General features: G+C 38.1%; 1 protein-coding gene across 4 annotated transcripts in view; it reads left to right on the top strand.

Annotated features, from left to right (window-relative positions):
• The window catches only part of CEP112 (centrosomal protein 112), a 171,775-nt gene that overhangs the window by 47,155 nt on the left and 105,836 nt on the right, over nucleotides 1–18,784 (top strand). For all 4 annotated transcript variants that reach the window (XM_040582028.1, XM_040582024.1, XM_040582027.1 and 1 more), the window contains 2 exons: nucleotides 2,014–2,093; nucleotides 18,325–18,460. In XM_040582028.1, coding sequence (XP_040437962.1) covers nucleotides 2,014–2,093; nucleotides 18,325–18,460 — 216 coding nt within the window. The remainder of the gene's footprint in view (nucleotides 1–2,013; nucleotides 2,094–18,324; nucleotides 18,461–18,784) is intronic.

Here is an 18,784-nt window from a genome sequence, read left to right on the forward strand (position 1 = left end):
TCAGCAAAGCCTAAGAACAGTGACAGATTATTCCTGAGAGCCATTCTGAAGCCAGCTGTTAAATATATGTAATTTTACCGGGTTTGGCAATACCTTCTTTACCTTCTGATAGACGGCCCATCGGTTTGGAGGCTCCTTCAAACCTACTAAGTATTCAGACTTCCATGTAATATACACCTACGTGGAACTGCTTACAGTAGAGAATCCCTAAATTTGTTTTTTCATGGGTGTATACTCTTATGCTTCTGACGATACACTTATTAAAACATGTTTTTCTTTATTGTAGTGACTTAATAGCATGTAACGCTGCAAATTATTATAGGTGAATGAAGGATTTCCTGTGCTCCCCATCTGGTAAAGAGAAACATGCTCAGTACGTCACATTGCCACACTTACTTGAGCAATCCTAAAAGCAAAACAAACTCTTGTACCTATTCTGCCTTTGGCAAAACCTGTTGTGAAGACCCGTGGTTTGGACCGTGCGTGGGAAGCTGCCAAATTTCTTTCTTGATCCAGAAGTACTAGAGAAAAGAATTCTTCATAACAATGTCTTACTCCTGGTTAGTGAATTTAGGAAGTGGGAGTCAGATTTTGTTCAGCGTTTTTTGTGAGTGTATGGCTTTATAGGGAGACAAGCAATTTCTCAGATTCCTAGAATATGATCCTTGTGAGGTCTTCAAAGCTGCTATTTTCATTCTGCATTGATTGAATACTAATGGGATTTTAAATAGTATTTCAAATCTAAATAACTAAAATATACTGTGAAAACCTCCAAACATTTAGAGGGTAATTAAAGGGACTCAACGTTTTTTTGCAGCTGAATATTTTTAGGAGATTTATGTAAGAAGTCTGTCCCACTTCTGTGTGCAAATGTCTTAAAATATACGTGTATAGGTATTGCCTGCTGTGATGGCAGTTGCACGGAGGAGATGACTTGGAAATGTGCAGTTTGCTTGGGGCGATGGAAAGGACGAGCGATGAGCAGCGTGGTGGAGCGGAGGAGAATGGGGAGGTGCGAGGCCCCGTGATGCTGGGCAGTAGCGATCCTGCGCGGCGCACTGAGGGCACGTTTCGTGGTGCAGACTGGTTTTACACTGCAAGGTTGTTCGAAGTGAGCACGTAGACTGATGCTGATCTGGGGAACAGATGAGAAGGGGATGGGGGCAGCTTTTTTCTGTAGGCTTTTGGGTTGCCCTGGGATTGAGTTCTTGCCACATCCATTGGAGTGACAGATGATTCTTCTGGATTTACTCTGTGTTTTAACCGCATAGGGTCACAGTTTACTATGGAATAATAATGGTTAGCGAAGATGCTCTGTCATTTTAGAGGTGTCTGTGTGCTTTTTGTGGGTTTGTAACTTGTGCGCTTACAGAAGAGTGCCGTACCCCCACATTTCCAAATGGCATTTTTAATGTCTCGATGCAAAATAGAGGAATGAAAAGTTTTATATAATGATTGAAGCACTCTGGTTTGATTTCATTGGGTCAGGAATTCGTTAGTAGTAAACTACTTTTCCTCAAATTTTTACTTTTCTTAGGAGCACCTACCCTCAGCTAGTTAATGCTTGAGTATGTATTATTCTGAAGTAATATTATTTACTATCATTATGTTTAGTATCTTTATTTTTGTAATAATTGATAAGTAGTTCACTTCGGGTGTTCACAAATTGCTAAGTAGGAACTGTGCACCACAGAATATATGTCATTATTTTAGGCAGATTTCTATATGATTTCTGTGTTTATCTATGGAAAATCAAGTTCCTTTTAATGTAATTACTAATATTTCTTAATTATAGAGAATAGTGTTCATTTTCAGAAGAAAAATAGCTCTATTGACTATTCTCATACTTCATCTCTCTGTTAATTGTTGTTTTTGCATTTCACTGTTATCTACATCAGTGCGAAAGAAATGCAAAATCAATAGTTTTTATAATTTAAAATAACATACTTTTTTTAAAAAAAAAATCAGACTTTGTTTTAGCTGAAATGTGGTATTCTTTCCTTCAAATGGTAGATTCAAGACATCCAGAATGATCTTGATAAAGAAAGAGGAGATGCTCAAAAGAAAATTCGCAAACTGGAAGAAGCTTTGAAGTAAGTGAGTATGGAATAATTGTTGAATCATCCCCAATTTTTTAGTCAAATTTATTAGATAAACTTCTGCTTCGCCTCATCTGACTGCCTTCCTGTAATTTTTCTGGGTTGTCTTCCCGTTGTAAAGCTGCATCTTCAGGGTTCTAGTCAGCCATAAAAACTAAAAAAGTAAAGCAAGAACCAAGCCACCCAAATCTGTTGACTTTCAAGTGTCAGGAATAAACCAGAATCAGTGATGTCAGCTGGCCTTGCCGGTCAAATAAATCAAACTGGCTTCAATTTTGAATGGATACATAGTAGGGAAACAACCCAAACTAAAGACTGATTGCTTTGGACTATTCTAAAATTCGAAAGATGTATTTATTTAAATGGTATTTTAATTTGATTTAGTATATGATATTTGTGATTATTTTAATGTCCATACATTACGACTTTAATGTGGATTTTTCCTCTTTGATACCACCCTATTTTGTGTGAAAACTTGTTTTTCAAATGTAGCTAAGGCTTGGAGAAATGGTCTGCAGCATTAACGAACTTGGAACAGCTTTTTTGCTGACGTTGTATATTTAAAAACTGATCAGGATGCAACAAGTTTGATGTTTTCTGAGTAGGGGAGTGGTTTACATAAGTAGATGCACATGTGACAAAATTGACTCTTCTGATGCTGCTTCCATTTTTGATTATGTAAAATATTATTTTCATACGTTTATCCAGTTTAAATTAGGGATTCAATTAGGGATTAAATTAAAAATTAGGGAAGTACTATCTAGGGAAAACAGATTATTCTGAAACAAACCAGAAGTTATTTGCTAAAGCTACTCAGTTAAATATCTTACCTAGGCTGACAGAGGCATTGTGAAGAGACTTCAATAAAAGTCACAGGGCTGAAGTCTCCTTTATTTCCGTAATCTGAGGTATTTGGCAAAAATGGGGCTATCTTAGATCACTAGAGACATTAATAAAAATTCTAGCTTTTAATCCTTCAATTCTTTGCACTGAATTTTATAATTCTAGGGAGATTGAATTGATATCAGGTAAACTTAATCTTATAGTATTTTGAAGTCTGATTCATTGATAATGTGGTTGCATTAATTATCTTCCATGTCTTTCAAAGAACTTGTCAGTTTGTGCTAAATGATGTTAATAAAACAAGCCTGACTTTACAGTCCGTTGGCTGCTCAGAATTTTTTCCCCATGCAGATGCTCCCAATGCAGAGTAAACACGGTGCTGCTGCACTTGAGGCAGGTGTTTGTAAAGCGGGTTAGTGCGCTGTGGATTTTGAACTTACTTTGAATGAGCAGCACCGCGCTGAGAAGCTCTTGTAGATAGTTGAGGAGGTCCTCGTTTATTTCGGGTATTCCCTAGCTATATTTAAGCTTAGGTTTAACATTTGGGTTAGAGTAAGGGTTTGAAAAACCAAAGTTTCAAGAGCCCAGTTTACTGGTGGGTGCATCAGTGCCCGCAAATCAAGATGATGCTGGAAGAGGCCAGTCCCAACCTTGTGCTTTGAGAGGTTCCTTTGGCCAAAACTGAGGATGGGTCAGCCTCTGAGATCAAAGGACCCCTGGAGACTGCATGACAGGTTAAAAGCACGTCTAGGCTATTTCCCCTACAGTGGGCGATTACTATCCCTGGTTTTCAAAGTGTCTTCTAAGCTACTTCCACTCATATTGTGGAGTACTTTTCCCAGGTTCAATTCCATATGGCACTCTGCTTCTGTTATGCTTTTATTTTGCTTTTTTTATTTTTTTATTGTTATGCTTTTGTTTTATTTTATTGCTTTGATTCAGAGTGTTTAAAATGTTGTGATGTCTCACATGAAATGATATATCACTCTCCTAATTTAAAACAGGAAATGTTTTGATTTTAGATATAGGTTACTCTTTAATAATGAATCTATGCTGCTATTCTTTTGGTTGTTTCATAGCAATGATTTGGGGTTAATGTTAAGATTTTGTAATGGAATTAGTAATGCTAGTAAGTAATTCTTTTGTAATTGAATACGAAAAAAAATTAGGTTTCATCCATGTTTTTTGTCTGGATGGGGTCAGAGGTTAGCAGAGTCATCAGGGTGCATTTGTGCTCCTAAAGGTTAAAAATACTGTATTTACAGAAATATAGTGCCCTAGCCTAAGCCCAGCATATATTCTGCTGGCCAGTTCTTTCAGATTTCAACTGTGGTGCAAAACCTCAGTCTTGCATCTGTACGTCTCTGATCACAGATGTGTCGGTGCACGTGACTGCTAAGAACAGGCTCGTGTGCCCATTATAGAGGGACTGCTAATCCTGCAAGGCTGACTTTCTGCAAACCAAGCCATTAATTTAGTACCAACGTTTCTGGAAATTATTAAGATTTTTAGATGTATATGCTTATATACGTAAGTAATACATAACAAGCAGTAACATTTTTTGTCAGAAATGGATGGCTTCCTTATGTTGCTTTTTTCCCCCCATTGCTGCAAAAATTAGTCCTTTTAACAATCTCTTGCTAATAATATGAATTCATAAGATCCAATGTCTTATGTGAAAATATTTCATTTTGCTGTTTTTCTTTGACTATTTGTGGAATCAGATTAAGCAATTACGAGCTAAGGCACACACAGTAAACCTTTAGAAAACAACCTTATCTTCCTTGAGATGGGTGAAAATACAGTTCACAGTCTTCAATAGAAACGACTGGTGGAAGTGCAGCTCAGAATCTAGTGGGTGAATCAGTGATTTCTCATAAAGTACTTTGATCTGAAGGCACTTTGATACAGAAATGGCCACCGGATTATATCTTGAGTAGCTAGTCAGCTGCAGACACATAGTAAGGGAAGTGGCAGGCATTTTAGTGGGTGGTTTTATTATTATTATTCTTTTTTCAGTGGTGTGACAGCAAACAGCGCTATGGCAGTTTCAAACATATCCACACAGATGCATAATGAAAGTGGTTTGAGGCATTGCGTGGAATAGTAAAATCCACATTACTAAAGTATTTTTCACTTCAAAAAACATAGTGTTGCCAGAGTTTTAATACTGAATAGGGGTTTAGATAGTTTATGGAAGGTGTTTTTTTTTTCTTCTGAAATTTATGGTAGAAGTATCTGTCAAAAACAAATTTTTGCAAAAGAATTGAATAGCTCTGATACTCATGACTATTGGTGCTGGCTTGTAGATATCAGTTTTATGTTTAGTTTAGCAATGCATGTCATAGGCATTACCTGATAGTGAAAGTCACTATATAGGAAGTGCTCCGAGGGTTTTACTAGAATGTCATTTAAACTGCGTTTGTATAATGACAAAGTATTCTTTAAAAGCTTCTGTGTAATTACTTAGGGGGAAAGGTTATTACTCTAATCCCTTCAGTTTGGTTGCATAAAATGTGTCATGAGAGTGGGTTGCAAATAGGCTAAATCTCTGAGGTTCTTATCTCTTACTTTAAGTAAAGGAATAGGAAATAAAGAGGTGTAGTTATATTACAATTTGTCACACTACAGACTGAGTTGAATACAACAGAAAAAAAAAAAATCTGGAAAAAAAATCTGCATCTATTTGTTCCTGAAGAAGTTACATGGAAGAGAAAGAAAAGGTCATGATGACTTTACACAGCACTTTTACCAGGAGTAGATCTCAACAGGATCTCTTTGTGAAATTTGGATGCCTATTTCTTAAAAATACTTTTTGCCTCCGCTAGTATTTTAATATCCAATTCTTTCATAATTTTAATGTAGTAGGCTGTAGGGAAATATTTCCCATTTTATTGAAGAATTGAAATGTAGAAGCTTAGAGAGTTGTGGACATTTAGGGAACTGGAAACTGTCATGGCCTTGATGTGGTTTATAAATGAAGCTAGGACATGTATGTTAAAGGCTTTTTCTCTGTTTTTACTCATATTTCCATTTCTGTGATCATCTTTGAATCAACTTTAATTACCGGATCATCACTTGAGTAATGCTCCCAACAGTTGTATTGCAGGTGGAGGATTTCTGCGCTTTTCCTAAAGACCTGACAAATGGCTCTTTTCCACAATAAGTAATTGTGTTAAGAAAGAAAGAAAGGGAAAAAAAAAGTACCTGATCATTATGGTAGAAATGATTAGGATAGACTGTAGTATTTATCACTTACTGTTAATTTTATTGAGTTTAAAATGTTTCTGTGATTAAGCTCCTTTCAGTTTGGACCTGCTTTGCAGTCTCTTGCTGTGTCTATAAGTAGCAGTTTTTAGTAAATATCTGTCTTAATTACTAAACAAAAGTAGCATTGACCTTGTTTTCATAAAAAGGTGCAAACATTCTGAGCTGTGAATGCTTTAGTTTGAAGTGTCAATCACAAACATGAAGTTACATCTCTTTTCAAGAAATGGTGCACTAAATACTGACCTCTGTTGATGTTAGCCCTCAAAATAAAGATGATGAACTCCAGCCCTCTGATTGTAGAATTGTTTGAAGGCATACTGAAGGTTCTGTTTTCTTAAAAATAATACCTTTCCTTTTTTATTGTTTCTTTTGGTTCCAAAATAGTAATGTCAACTGCAGACGACAGTCTTCCTAGTCATTGTGAAATTTTCACAAATAATTACAGTAGTAATTTAGTGAAACACCAGTGACAGTGCACGTTCAATAGGGACTTTGGAGATGATAAGTATATATTATGTTCAGGATTTAAATACTCAGAATTTACCGTTAGCGTAGTGGTCACAGCATTAATCCCAAAGGCTTCCAGTGGAAGGATCACAGCCCTGTGCGAGGCAGTATTTGCAGCCAGCAGGCGTGCCTATACATTAAGGCTGGCCCCATTTATTTCTGATAAACAAAGAAACTTAGAACATTGTTGCTTAAGATTAGCGGTAAAAATCTCTTTTATGGTCCAAACAGCTGAATGGCCACGTGCGTTATTAGTATTTATATACTCCATCAGTGTTCAAGGTATAGTTGCCGGCTTGACCTACATCAAGGAGGATACCAGGTGTACAGGGGGGAATGTTTATTTTGCAGCATTTAGTTTGAAGTCCATGTATATGTTGTTAGTAGTAATATATAAAAAACTAAAGATGAAACAGTAAAGAAGGGAGGTTTTGATTGTAAAAGTAAATAGTTATAGTTACAGGGGTTTATGGAACGTGAATACAGCGTATGTTTAGACCACCTCGGTTGTAACGTGGTTGGGGTTTGCCACGTCCATTCTGGAGTCCATAATACCTTTGTGACTGCGTAGACATAAAGTTGGTCCTTCTTGAGATGGAGATGTTGACTAAATTTTGAACATGGGTAAGAGCTGAGGTTGTTTTGTCACCTGCAGGAAGCGCAGACCACCTTGCTGCTGCTGGCTTCTCAGGGTAACGATTGTGGTGGTTCTCGCGTGTCGGAAATAATTATGAAATCTGATTTAATGCTTTGGGGTTTGCATGTCTCATACACAAACTCGTATTTCTTATGCTTCTGAAGTACAGCTTTCCTGATTTCTTACTCTCCTGTTCTGTGTTGTGACTGAAGGAAACAATTTTTAAAAAGTCATGTTAGGAGAACCGAAATGAAACGCTACTTCTCCAGGTGCTGCATTGTAGTTTAACACTGAAGTGTCAAGCAGCACGTGCGCACTATTTACAGTTCAGTGCTTCAAAACAGTCTGCCTCTCAATCTTGGCTTTTTTTTTTTTTGAAACCTGCCTATGGAGAGCCAAATCTCAGCACTTTGCAAGTGGTGATGATACAGAGCAAATGTCTAGCAGCTGGTTTATTGAAAGTCACTTAATAAAATTGTTTGTTTACGTAAGAAACTAGCAACACCTCTTTTTTTCCATTGCTCCTCTACCCCCTCATCTGAACTTGTTTAAAACTCTTCTGGGGAAGAAAGAGAGGCTAAATTTCCCAGAAACCAGCAAAGCCGCTCCTATCTATTAGCAGATTTGTATTTTTACAACAGTTTCTAAAGCACGTACGTACAGTCTTCACAGTATTTTGTGATTTGTTTTGGATGGCAGACCAAAACGTTTCAAAGGCCTTTCAACCAAAGGTGTGGTATGAAGGGTGGTGCATGTACGTGTTCAATAAAATACAGAAATAAAAATTATTTACTTTTCACATCTATACTTATGTACGTGCACATGTTTTCTCTGGAAATCCTTGACATGAAAGTCAAGGAAAAGAAGTTGATTTGTCTTTGGGGATTGGTGCTGTGGAGTTTCCTCACTGTAGACTTGAAAAGACTCCTTTTGTTGCTTTGCATCGTTCCTAGTACGATAGCTGCATCAGTTCTCTAAACCTCCAGATGCTGATGCTAGACTGCTATTTTAAAGGACTTTGCCAAGTGTGCTTCAGTGATACTAATCTATATTTTAAATTCCAATATTTGTGTATAGTACAGTTGTTACTGCTACAAGGTGTTGTCTCATAGAAGTATCTGATAAAACTGCATTTGCGCTTGTATTTACTAAAACAAGTTGGAAAAATGCTGTTTTGGGAAAGAAATTTTTTTTTTGTACCAGTTACTCTTTTTGAAACCTTGGTCATTTCTCTGTTCAAAGAATAAAGAAATAAGTTGCTTCTACTTCTCATCTCTTAGTATGATTTGCCAGTCATTTGGTTGTTCTGAGTCGTTTAGTCCCTACCTGGCATTGTCACAAGGTAGATGCAGCAATGGAGCTGGAGCTCGTCAGGCTTGTCCTGCGGTGTTAAACTCCATACTGATACTTGTAAAGCCTGAGGAGAATGGCTCTGACATCGCGCTTACTGAAAAGCAGCAGGTAGTGTCAGTACGTTCTGCAAGAAGAAATCTAATTGTAATTGTGCTGCAGCCCTGACAAAAGGGATGCTGGATTGCAGCTCCGCAGACGTTCCGTACGTTCCCATCTCTGCTCGGATTTACTTCCATGGGGCTTCCATCTGGTTTGGACTCTGGTGCAGTGGAATGATTTGAGTTTCCCTGATCCTGTTATCATGCTGCCCTGAGTATTTTATTTGATTTTTTAATTCTAAGGCTACTTGTCTGCCTCTGGCAGGTGCTTTGCCAGGTGTTTTCCACAGTTCACCTGTGTTGGTGAGATGAGGACAAGACAAAAATGGCAACAGGGCAAGATGGTCCTTCACAGAATCTTTGTTCTACTTGTTCCTACAGCTGTAGCTGTGTAATGACTCATTTTTCATTGTATAGTTTTCTTTGATATACAAAAAGAAGGCCTGGGTTTGTTTGGTCTGAAAGGCTCTTTTTGCTTTGTTCAGAATACATAAAAATGCATCAAAGTTTAGGACCAAAAGTTTTATGTCAGGGCCTTCTAGTCTTTGAGATTAGTAATGTCTTGCAGAATTCCCATGGTGTTTGTATAATTTTTCTTTTCTCTCTGTAATATCATAAAAGGGACAATGTAAAAAAATGAAGGTACCTAAATTTGAGAGAAATGGTGCACATAGCGCTTCTGAGCGAAGAGGGAAACAGATGAAGGCAAGGATAAATAAAAATGTGAAGATAGATGGCAGAAGGAGATAGAATAAATAGCAGAAAATATAATTTTGTTTTGCAGTTAACAGTTGCATAATTGTTAGATCCCAACATTTTTAAAAAAGTTAAATTTGGACTTTTCAAAATATACAGAAATTATATTTTTAAAACCCTGTGATTTACAATGAATCTTGAGGATTTGATTATGCCTAACCCTTTGAGAACTTCATTTTTAAACAGCTGCTTCTTCAGAATATTATTATATGGTTTGTATTGTATGGACTTCTTGTAGTGATACAGGTCCTAAATGCTGCTTGCACACAGAGAAATACAGCTGCATGATAATCATCAATAAAATGATAAACAAATGGAGTGATGGCTTTAACTACAAGTTAATTTTTTTGCTTATTTATTTTTTCCTTTCTTGCTCCTCTAAGTTGAGTCCAGTTTCTGAATAATTGCTTGTTGTTAATATTTTTAAGTGTAGCTGTTTTCCTGTAGTTAATTCCATTTTTCCTTGAAAATGATGTATTTGTGTGTAGAGGAATTCTTGTAGGAATGGAAAAGCTATTACTATTTAAAGCCGGAAATAATTAAAGAAATATGAGAAGGCATTGTCTTTAATTCCAAATGTTGCAATAAAGAGCAGTTAAGAGTTTATACTTGTTTGTTGTGTTCATCATTTTCTTTTGTTAAAATGTTTAGTGTTGTCTTGTTACAGCAGCTGTAATATGATGAAAAAAGCAAACAGTGATTTAAAAATAGTGGTAATGTTAAGTGGCTGAGGAGTTTGGATATAGTTTTACTCTTTCAAACAGGGCTGTGTGTTTTTGGTAGGTTTTTTTTTTTTCTCCTCTAATAATCAGTGGAAAAACAGCCAGCTGTTCTCCACTTGGTGCTCTGTTTGAGCATCTGAAACCTTTTAGAGCAAAAACCAGTCAAAGTTTCCAGCATATTGTAAACATTCCTTTAGCCCTAGTGAACATGCTGACATAACCCTCGCTTTAGGGGGCACAATGTAAAGTATGAACAGGGGACAAAAAAATGTGGTAGCTTTATTTAATAGTCTCACTTAAAAGAAAAAATAAAGTGTTCTATTAACTATTTACAGCCTTTCATTTTCTTTCACCAGTTTCTCTGGAGACCTACTGGCAATGATGAAATATGTATTTAAAGGAAAGCTCCAGTTGTACAAAAAAAAAGTTACAGTTGATTTTTAATCCTTGTCTATGGGACTGTTATGTCCCTCAAGATGGTTATAGAGGTGTCATGTGACATCTTATTAATGGTATCAACTACGAAAATGTTTCGATGCAATATACAGCTGTATGAAATGAAAATATTGCCTTGTGAGATGAAGCGTGCCACGCTATAACACTTAGGTTAGCTGCTGTAAATTGCTGTTCTAGTAATTAATGTAATTAAAGGCTGTAGCTTTTGTCTTCACTAAATGAATATGCAACTAATTAACGTAAATGTCAGAATTGTTCCCTTAGTATTCTGAAAGGCTTCCCTTTCACATTAGTGTATCTTTTAGATTCAGTGCAGCGTATTTCAAGACTACATAATGCCCATAACACTGATGAAATGAGAAGAGCTAAAGAAAGTCCGACAGCTGATTGAATTCGGTTGCTGATTTTCAATGAGCATAAAACGTTTCAGGCTGTCACCTTGTTTGGGTCACTTAAAAACTGTCTACAAAAATAGTACAAGGAATAACTTTGTTCCTTTAGTTGTTGTTGCTAGATGATTGCGATTGCTAGACTTCAATTGCACTTGCTGATCTTAAGTTTACTTTTTACATAGTTTGTACAGCTTTCCTCCAGCTTCTTCAAGAACACAACCAGCCTTCACTGAGGAACTGATCTTTTCAAACAGTACTTTTACTGGAAAAAATAGTGTGAAAATCCATGTCCACCATACCAGCCCCTTAGAAACTGATGAGCTGAGTAGATACTCATTGTTACTCTGTTGTCCGTTACAGCATGCATATTATTATTCTGGCTCCTAACCTATAATAGTACAATTATTTTAGCCATAAAAATGGTTACTTTAAATATGTAGAATGACAGAATGAAGACTGTATCCTTGTACCTCCTTGTACAGGCATGCGGCGTGTTTGCTTTTTCGCTTCAAAACCCATTCAAAACTGGTGTGTGCTGGGGTAGCCATCGTTGTCTGAGGGTAGAAGAGAAATGGGATTGGTGGGAAAATATTTTCTTAAAGGCTTTTTGACCCAGGATGTTTTTAGCAGCTGCTCTTTGAACTAATAAACCCGGTGTATTTTTAAGCTGAAGTAATTAGATGTTTCATTTAGAATTCTGTATTGGAAAAACTGGAGGTAGTCTTAATGCTGTTATCTCATCCTTGTCGTCTTTGACTTGCCAGCCACTGTTGGCTCTGCCACTCATAACACATCTTGGGCTGGTCTTTGTTAGTGTTTAGTGATTCTTTTTGCCTGGCTCTCCTCCCCTGCCTGGTGATCGCTCCCATAGTTTGCCCTTTGGATGGTTTATTTTCTTCGCTCTCCACCTTCCTGTGCCGCAGCACTGTGCTCTGATCCCTATCTTTTCGTCCTTTGCCCCTCTTCTCTGGGTATCTCGTGAATCTATTTATTATCTGCGCGGCTGACTTCTGGTCCACCTTTTAATTACAGTCTTGTCTCCTTTTTTCTGAGCCATTATCTGCCCCCGTCTCGCTAATTCTCCCCTCCATGTTCTCCTTGTTGAGGTTTAGCTGTCATCTCAGCATGTAAAAGCCATGACTATTAATCTGTTCTAATCCTCCTCTCTTGATAACTGAGCCTCTGTGGCCTTTCATATATGTGCTGTATCTAAATCTTGGAGACTGTTTCTGCAGTGTTGAGTGAAATTATAACGTTTTCCTTTCCAGCCACATTTACACCACTTGCCCAGCCTTTTAACCCACATCTCATTCATCATGTTGCAGTTCGTTTTTATTCTGTTTGCATAGCACCTAGCACAACAGTACCTTGTCATTATTATAATGAGAAATAGTTATAATAATTATTAGTGTGTTTAACCAATGTCTAGTTAATTTGTGAGCCACTAATTTTGAGTGTAATGCATTATTCTTCTTATTTCACAGAAGTGTGATACTCCACACGTGGAATATTATTTACTCTAAATTAACAGCTTTAAGTAGTGGCTTAATATGTTCATGTTATCTCTTGATTCATTTAAAATGTAAATATATAGTTTAAAATAATAATTGAATTGTAAATATCATTCAATGTTACAGCTTACTTGAAGGCATGCAGACCAGCTTTTTGACGTTAACATCTCAAATTATGCAAGCTGTAAACAATTTATAAGTGGATTTGTGCTTTTTCTCATAAAGACGAGTTCATCTTATACTTAAAATCAGGGAATGAAAGATGAAATTGTTCTCTAGTTTATATTTTTGGTGTTATTTCTTTGAAATGATGAAACAAGTTAGAATGCTTTCTAACAACTTCGAAATATTAAAGTGCCCAGGGACAGGATAGGGATGATGTTTTGAAGGCAATAAATATTTCAGCTTCACATTTCAGTCTTTCTTCTTTGTTCCTTTGATCTGCCTTTGGTTTAGTTATCATTCCGCTTGAATGACTTCACACTGTCTTCTTTCCTCTCCACACCAGAGAAGTGTTCCGCACATATTCCATATGTTTGGGTGCCCCTGTTGTAGGCGCGCCCTCGCTGCTGCTCGTTGTTTGCGGGCGATAACTGTCCCTACAAGCCAGATGCTCTAACCACAGCTGCGATGGGTGCGTTGGGGCCCACTATGGAACGGGTACAAAAAGCTGTTACTTCTCTATCACGGTTGGTTAAAAATAGTAGAGCAGGAAAAGTAACATCGGGGTTTGTGTATTTCAAAGAACCGCTATTACTACTGAAGCATTTTCCTGTAACAATAAACTAAACCAGTAACCCCATCTTTCTACAAACATGGTACGTCAGGCCTTAATACATTATTTATGTAGTTGAAATAGTCTGCATTCTGGAAATTAAATTAAAGGAGCTGTTGCGTGGAGTGTTTTTTAGTGGTTGTCGCACTCAGTTAACACGTCGTGTCGTGGATCTTGCATTTGGCTGAAAACTGATGAACTGCTGCGTTCGCGTGGAGTCCTGCCGGCATCGGGGCACCTCCGTGTGAGAGCCTCCGAGATCGGGGCAGGATCATGGCTTCACATATTTCCGTACACAAAATCTTATATATGCGTCCACATACTGGATGGATACTCATGTTTTCTGTAGCTTTTAGACAAAAGACGCTAAAGTAAATTTTCTGAATTTTGCTTTTGCAGGGGAAGATTGTGTATGTTTTGATGGAGGTTATGTTTTTAGCTGCTTGATAATCTGTGCATTATGTTGTCTAGCAAGTTGTGTTCTCCTTTGGGAACATGTGCTTATATAGTTTTTTTAAAATCTAAATGGACTATACAAATCGCAATAACTGATTTTGTTTCAACACAGCTTAGTAAAAGAGTCAAATTTCTTATGTCAAGAAATAAAAAGGAAAGCTGTTTAGAAACAAACCCAGCAATATTCTTCCTCAGCTGCCTTCCAGTGCGTGAGTAGTTTGCAGTTTGGGTAGCGAAACTGTTTTCCCTCAGAGGTGTTAGTATTTGGGGAGGAGAGGAAGGAGTGGGCAAAGACTTGTGTAAGTGCAGCAAATACAAATACGTAGAATCAGCGTATATATGTAATGCAGCATCACTGGGGCAATCCGCAGGAGAACCTGGCCTTTCCGAGCAGGTCACCAATGGAAGATCTCAGCTTCATCACCGGGGCTGAAGGCTCAGCCCTTTCTCTGCTTTTCCCGTAACTCAGCCTCATAGAGCAAGATTTGTTTTGCTCTACAAACATAAACCCAGAGTCGTACTGACCTGTGGTAGACTTAGACAAGAGATAAAGCCTTCCCCTCTTGCGGAATCCATCAGAATCTAAGCTTCAGAAGCTTATTCAGTGGCAAAATGTATCCTTAGCATAGAAATTCCTTGCTCTGCTCCAGCAGTCGGGAAACAAGGGAGCGTTTGGACACGAGCAGCTTTTCGCTGCTGCCAGCAGTATTTGAAAACCTGGCAAAGAATTTGCATAATCACGAATTAAAGCCTGGTATAATTTTTACAAGAACACATCAGGAGTTTCACCATCTAGTTATTTTTCACGTCACTGACAAGCTCTCTAAACTACACACAGGGAGCTTGTGTGCAGATTTGCTGACGGGATGTGAAACTCACTGTCCACGAGCTGTCCACAGGTAGCTTGTGGAGGTACTCATTTTGTACGCGTGTGCGCTTACATGCCATCTGAAATGTTTTAATTTGTTGGAGAGGTTGAGACCAAGACAGGTGCATCTCCTGCTGTTGTTTGCTGTTGGTGAGCCCTTGCTTTCCTATGGCGAGAACCCTGTGAGTAACCGTGCCAGTTCGTACTACGTTTGCTGGGACATCTTGAGTTGAACCTCTCCTGTAAGTCAAGGGGTTGCCCTGTGTTTCAGGAACTTGACTTGCAATGTTGTGATGCCGTACTGTTGTTTCGTTGTTACCTCTTGGAAGACATTTTATGAAACAAGGAAAATATTGATGATAAAGCATGGAGAGGAAGTGTGTAAGATGTTTGTATTCGCTATTTATCAGTACACTTCAGAGCGCTGCTTTCTGAAATTGCAATTCTGGACTTCACAGTCAACTTTCACTGAGATGTTTGTGCTGTCTAAGATTGCTAATTCTGTTGCCGTATCCTTTATACACTGAAACAAAAGGAATTTGCTGCTTTTTAAATTGGGGCCAAAGAGTAAATTCACCCTATTTTTATATTCAAGCCGGCTCAGCTTTAGGGGATTTAAGTGATGTAATTGTATTGTATTCAGCCCCACAACTAGTCCAACTGAAAAAAATAATCTTCAAAGTGAATATTTTAGTGCTTCATGCAAGGCACATTGCTCAGTGTCTTGGGGAAAAAAAAAAAAAAGTAAAGCTTTTCTTATATTTGTGAACTGTGGCCCATTGTTGTACATGTTTTCTAAGCTTCTGTACAAATCTTAACTGCACAAAAAGTAGAGAGAGCTAGCTCGCACATCCTTAAAAATGAAGTTTTATTCCTGGTTATAATGAGACGTTGCATTTATTCATGGGATTAAGGCCTTAAAAGAAAGGAAGGTACATAAAACTAGATTCCTAAAAGTTTACATCATAATATTTCAAAATAAAAATACATTCCAAAGGAAGAAGATGCATACATTTGGAGGCTTACTATGAGCGCAGGGACCAACATCTTGTCCTTCTATATTTGGATTTGTTGCATTTCCATTTGACTGGACCAAAAATGTTGTTCCAATGTCTCTTGACGTCAGCAGTGTGGATATGCTTGAATATGCTTTGGGTTTTGGTTTTGTTTCCAGCGTGGAGTGCAAGTCTTAGATGTATTTTGCAGGGAGGGAGATTTGCTACCCAGTGCCCGTAACTGGATGAAGGTTCTTTGGGAGGAGAAGTTGAGGTTTTCCCCTCTCGGTGTTTCCTCCGAGGTGGAGCAGGTGGGTAGTGCTCTGCTGTGAACCGTGCTGCTGCCCGTCCCATCTTCCCTTCCAGGATGCTGAGCCCTACGTAGGTCTCGGAAGAAAGCTCAGCCTCTTATGTATTCTTTGCTGTGAACTGCTGGTAGACTTTGTTCTGGGAGAGAGGAGCGGCGTGCTCACCATCATTCAGTATCAAACAGCTATTAACACAAAAATTTCTATATTTATCAGCTCTGCAGTAGGTGGGTTTTGGGGGGATAACTGAGCCAAATGCCTTTGCAGTAGCATTGATGCAGAACGAGCTCACCAGACAGTTCAGATCAGTTTTCGCTCTGGAAGCATCGTTGGTGTGCCCATTCTGAGAAATGTCTGAGGGGGTTTGTGCTTTCAATTTTGATCTTTTGGATCCTTGGTAGTAGAAATTTAAATCCCACACATGCTTTTTACCAGTTGAATTTAGATGGGGGGGGGGGGGGGGAATGTTGCTTTTGGTGGTTTTGGTTTTTTGCTGTGTGATTTTTATTGTCTTGTAAATGAATGGAGAATATAGTAGCTTAGATTAATATACAGATATGCTCCTCATCAAAGGAGATTAGAAAATGGAATTGCTGAGGCAGTAGAAATAAAGCGTATCTGTGTAGGGGTGATGGACGCTCTTTGGCAAATCTGAATAAATAAATTTGCACAGTTTTCTATGAACACAAAACCAACCCCCCTAAAGAATTATCACCAAAAATGTGACACAGGATTTTGTTCTGGTTTGCTCCAGTTTCTGCTAGGTAAGGGAAGGTATTTTCCTTTTTCTGTCTCCTTAGGTCTCAATTATTTTGTCAGCTGTGAGTAAGGTACCAAAATCAAATTTAAAAAAAAAAAAATATATGCATAATGAAAAAACTAGAAAAGTAGACAGTAATACACTTAGGGCTTGTGGCATTTCTTTGATCTCTTTGCTAATAGAATTACCCTGCCCTCCTACACTGCAAACAGATGCTTTGTGAAGATGCAGGATTATGTTCTTTGTCCCATTGTCAGTCTGGTATGGAAACCACAGAAGAGGATGTGAATACTGTAACTTTGGGCCTGGCAGCTTCCTGACCTTTATAAAAGGCTTGCTCAGGGCTGTAATAGCTAGTTGAGTGCTGGCAAGGTGACAGACTAGATGCATTAGCTGGTCTTTTCCGTCTCTTATGTGTCAGGTTCTTTGTTTTATATGGAAATAATTTCTGTCAAAATGGGAAATTTGTCATGAGGTACTTCCTCTGCCTGTAAAATGAAAATGTCAACCACAGGTCTGTCTGAATGTGTCTTCTGTTACAAACCACTGGTGGAGCCAGCTTCGTCCATTGAGATCACTGTCACGTTCCCCGGTGTTTTAACGCAAAGTCAGGCTTCTCCACTGACCTGCAGTAATAGAAACATGTAACAGAGAGTTAATAACGCTGCCTGATTGTTTCCTATGGGAGGAATCACATCAGATTTACCTAAATATTTACAATTTATCAGAATTCTGGTTTGCGATGTGTCAATATGGTGGATGTCTATTTATTAGATATGTGTATGTGTATATATATGTGCATGTACATAAAATGTTATACACGCATTCCTATTGTTATGCTATGATGTCTGGAGAAACCCAACCTGATTTCTATATGTGTATTGACTTTAATATGTCAGATAGTATAGGCTGTTAATATGAAATATCTTTGCATAACGATTTCACATCTGTCATTACTTTAAAGGCTGAATAGATATTACAGCATTACGGGTTTCTAATAGATTAAGAAGGTACCATATGTCACACGTTGCCCTGCTTTGCATTTTGATGTGTGTCAAGCAGTGAATAATCCTGCATCTTGTCTGAAGAAAGATGGCACTGGGATAATCTTTTTGTTTGTTTCTTCTAATGGGAGAAGATGATGCTACTAAAAGGAATTCATTGCAATATGGGGGGTGTGTGTGTGATATACTTTTAAAGGTGAGATTAAAGACAGGGGCTGATGCAGCGGGTAGTAAACCATTCGAGTCGGCGCAGACTTTGAAGATGGAGGTGTTCTCGTCAGCTGGGAACGCCGTGTTTAGGCGTGCAAAATTCAGTAAGAGAAAGCGAAAATAACTCCAGCCTTCTAGTCCTTTCTTCAAAGTATTGCGAAGGGAAGTTTGGCAGGAGCTGGGACAGGAAATTGAAATCTGAATACTATTTTATACTGATAGGGTTAAAGGCCTCTCTTTTACACTGGCACACTTGTTCTTTTATTTGATACTTGAACTCTGAAAATTTTCTGTGACTTTCTAGGGAGAAGGAGGAGCAGCTGACTCGGGTGACAGAGGTACAGAGGCTGCAGGCCCAGCAGGCAGATGCTGCCCTGGAGGAGTTTAAGCGGCAGGTGGAGCTGAACTCAGAAAAAGTCTATGCTGAAATGAAACAGCAGGTGAGAAGGTCACAATGCCAGCCTTTCTGAAACTCTGTCTCAGTAGGATAGCATATTCTGATCTTATAATGCCAGAAACATGCTTCACTTGAGAGTGCTACATCAAAATCTTTCACAATGTAGTGTCTTTGCTAGCAAGTCAAAAAGGGATGTTAGCAGTTGTTTCATCTTTTTAACAAAGGCAGAATTGTCATTGTTATAAAGGTATCTGCGGTTATGATACTGATTAGGGATTTTTCAGGAGTGAGAGTATAAAGTGTTAGTTTATACACCCCCATGGAACAACGTTTGTAATTTTCCACTTAAATGTCTGTCTCTTCCTAC

The sequence above is a fragment of the Falco naumanni genome, chromosome 1 (assembly GCF_017639655.2).
Source record: "Falco naumanni isolate bFalNau1 chromosome 1, bFalNau1.pat, whole genome shotgun sequence".
Taxonomy (NCBI): domain Eukaryota; kingdom Metazoa; phylum Chordata; class Aves; order Falconiformes; family Falconidae; genus Falco; species Falco naumanni.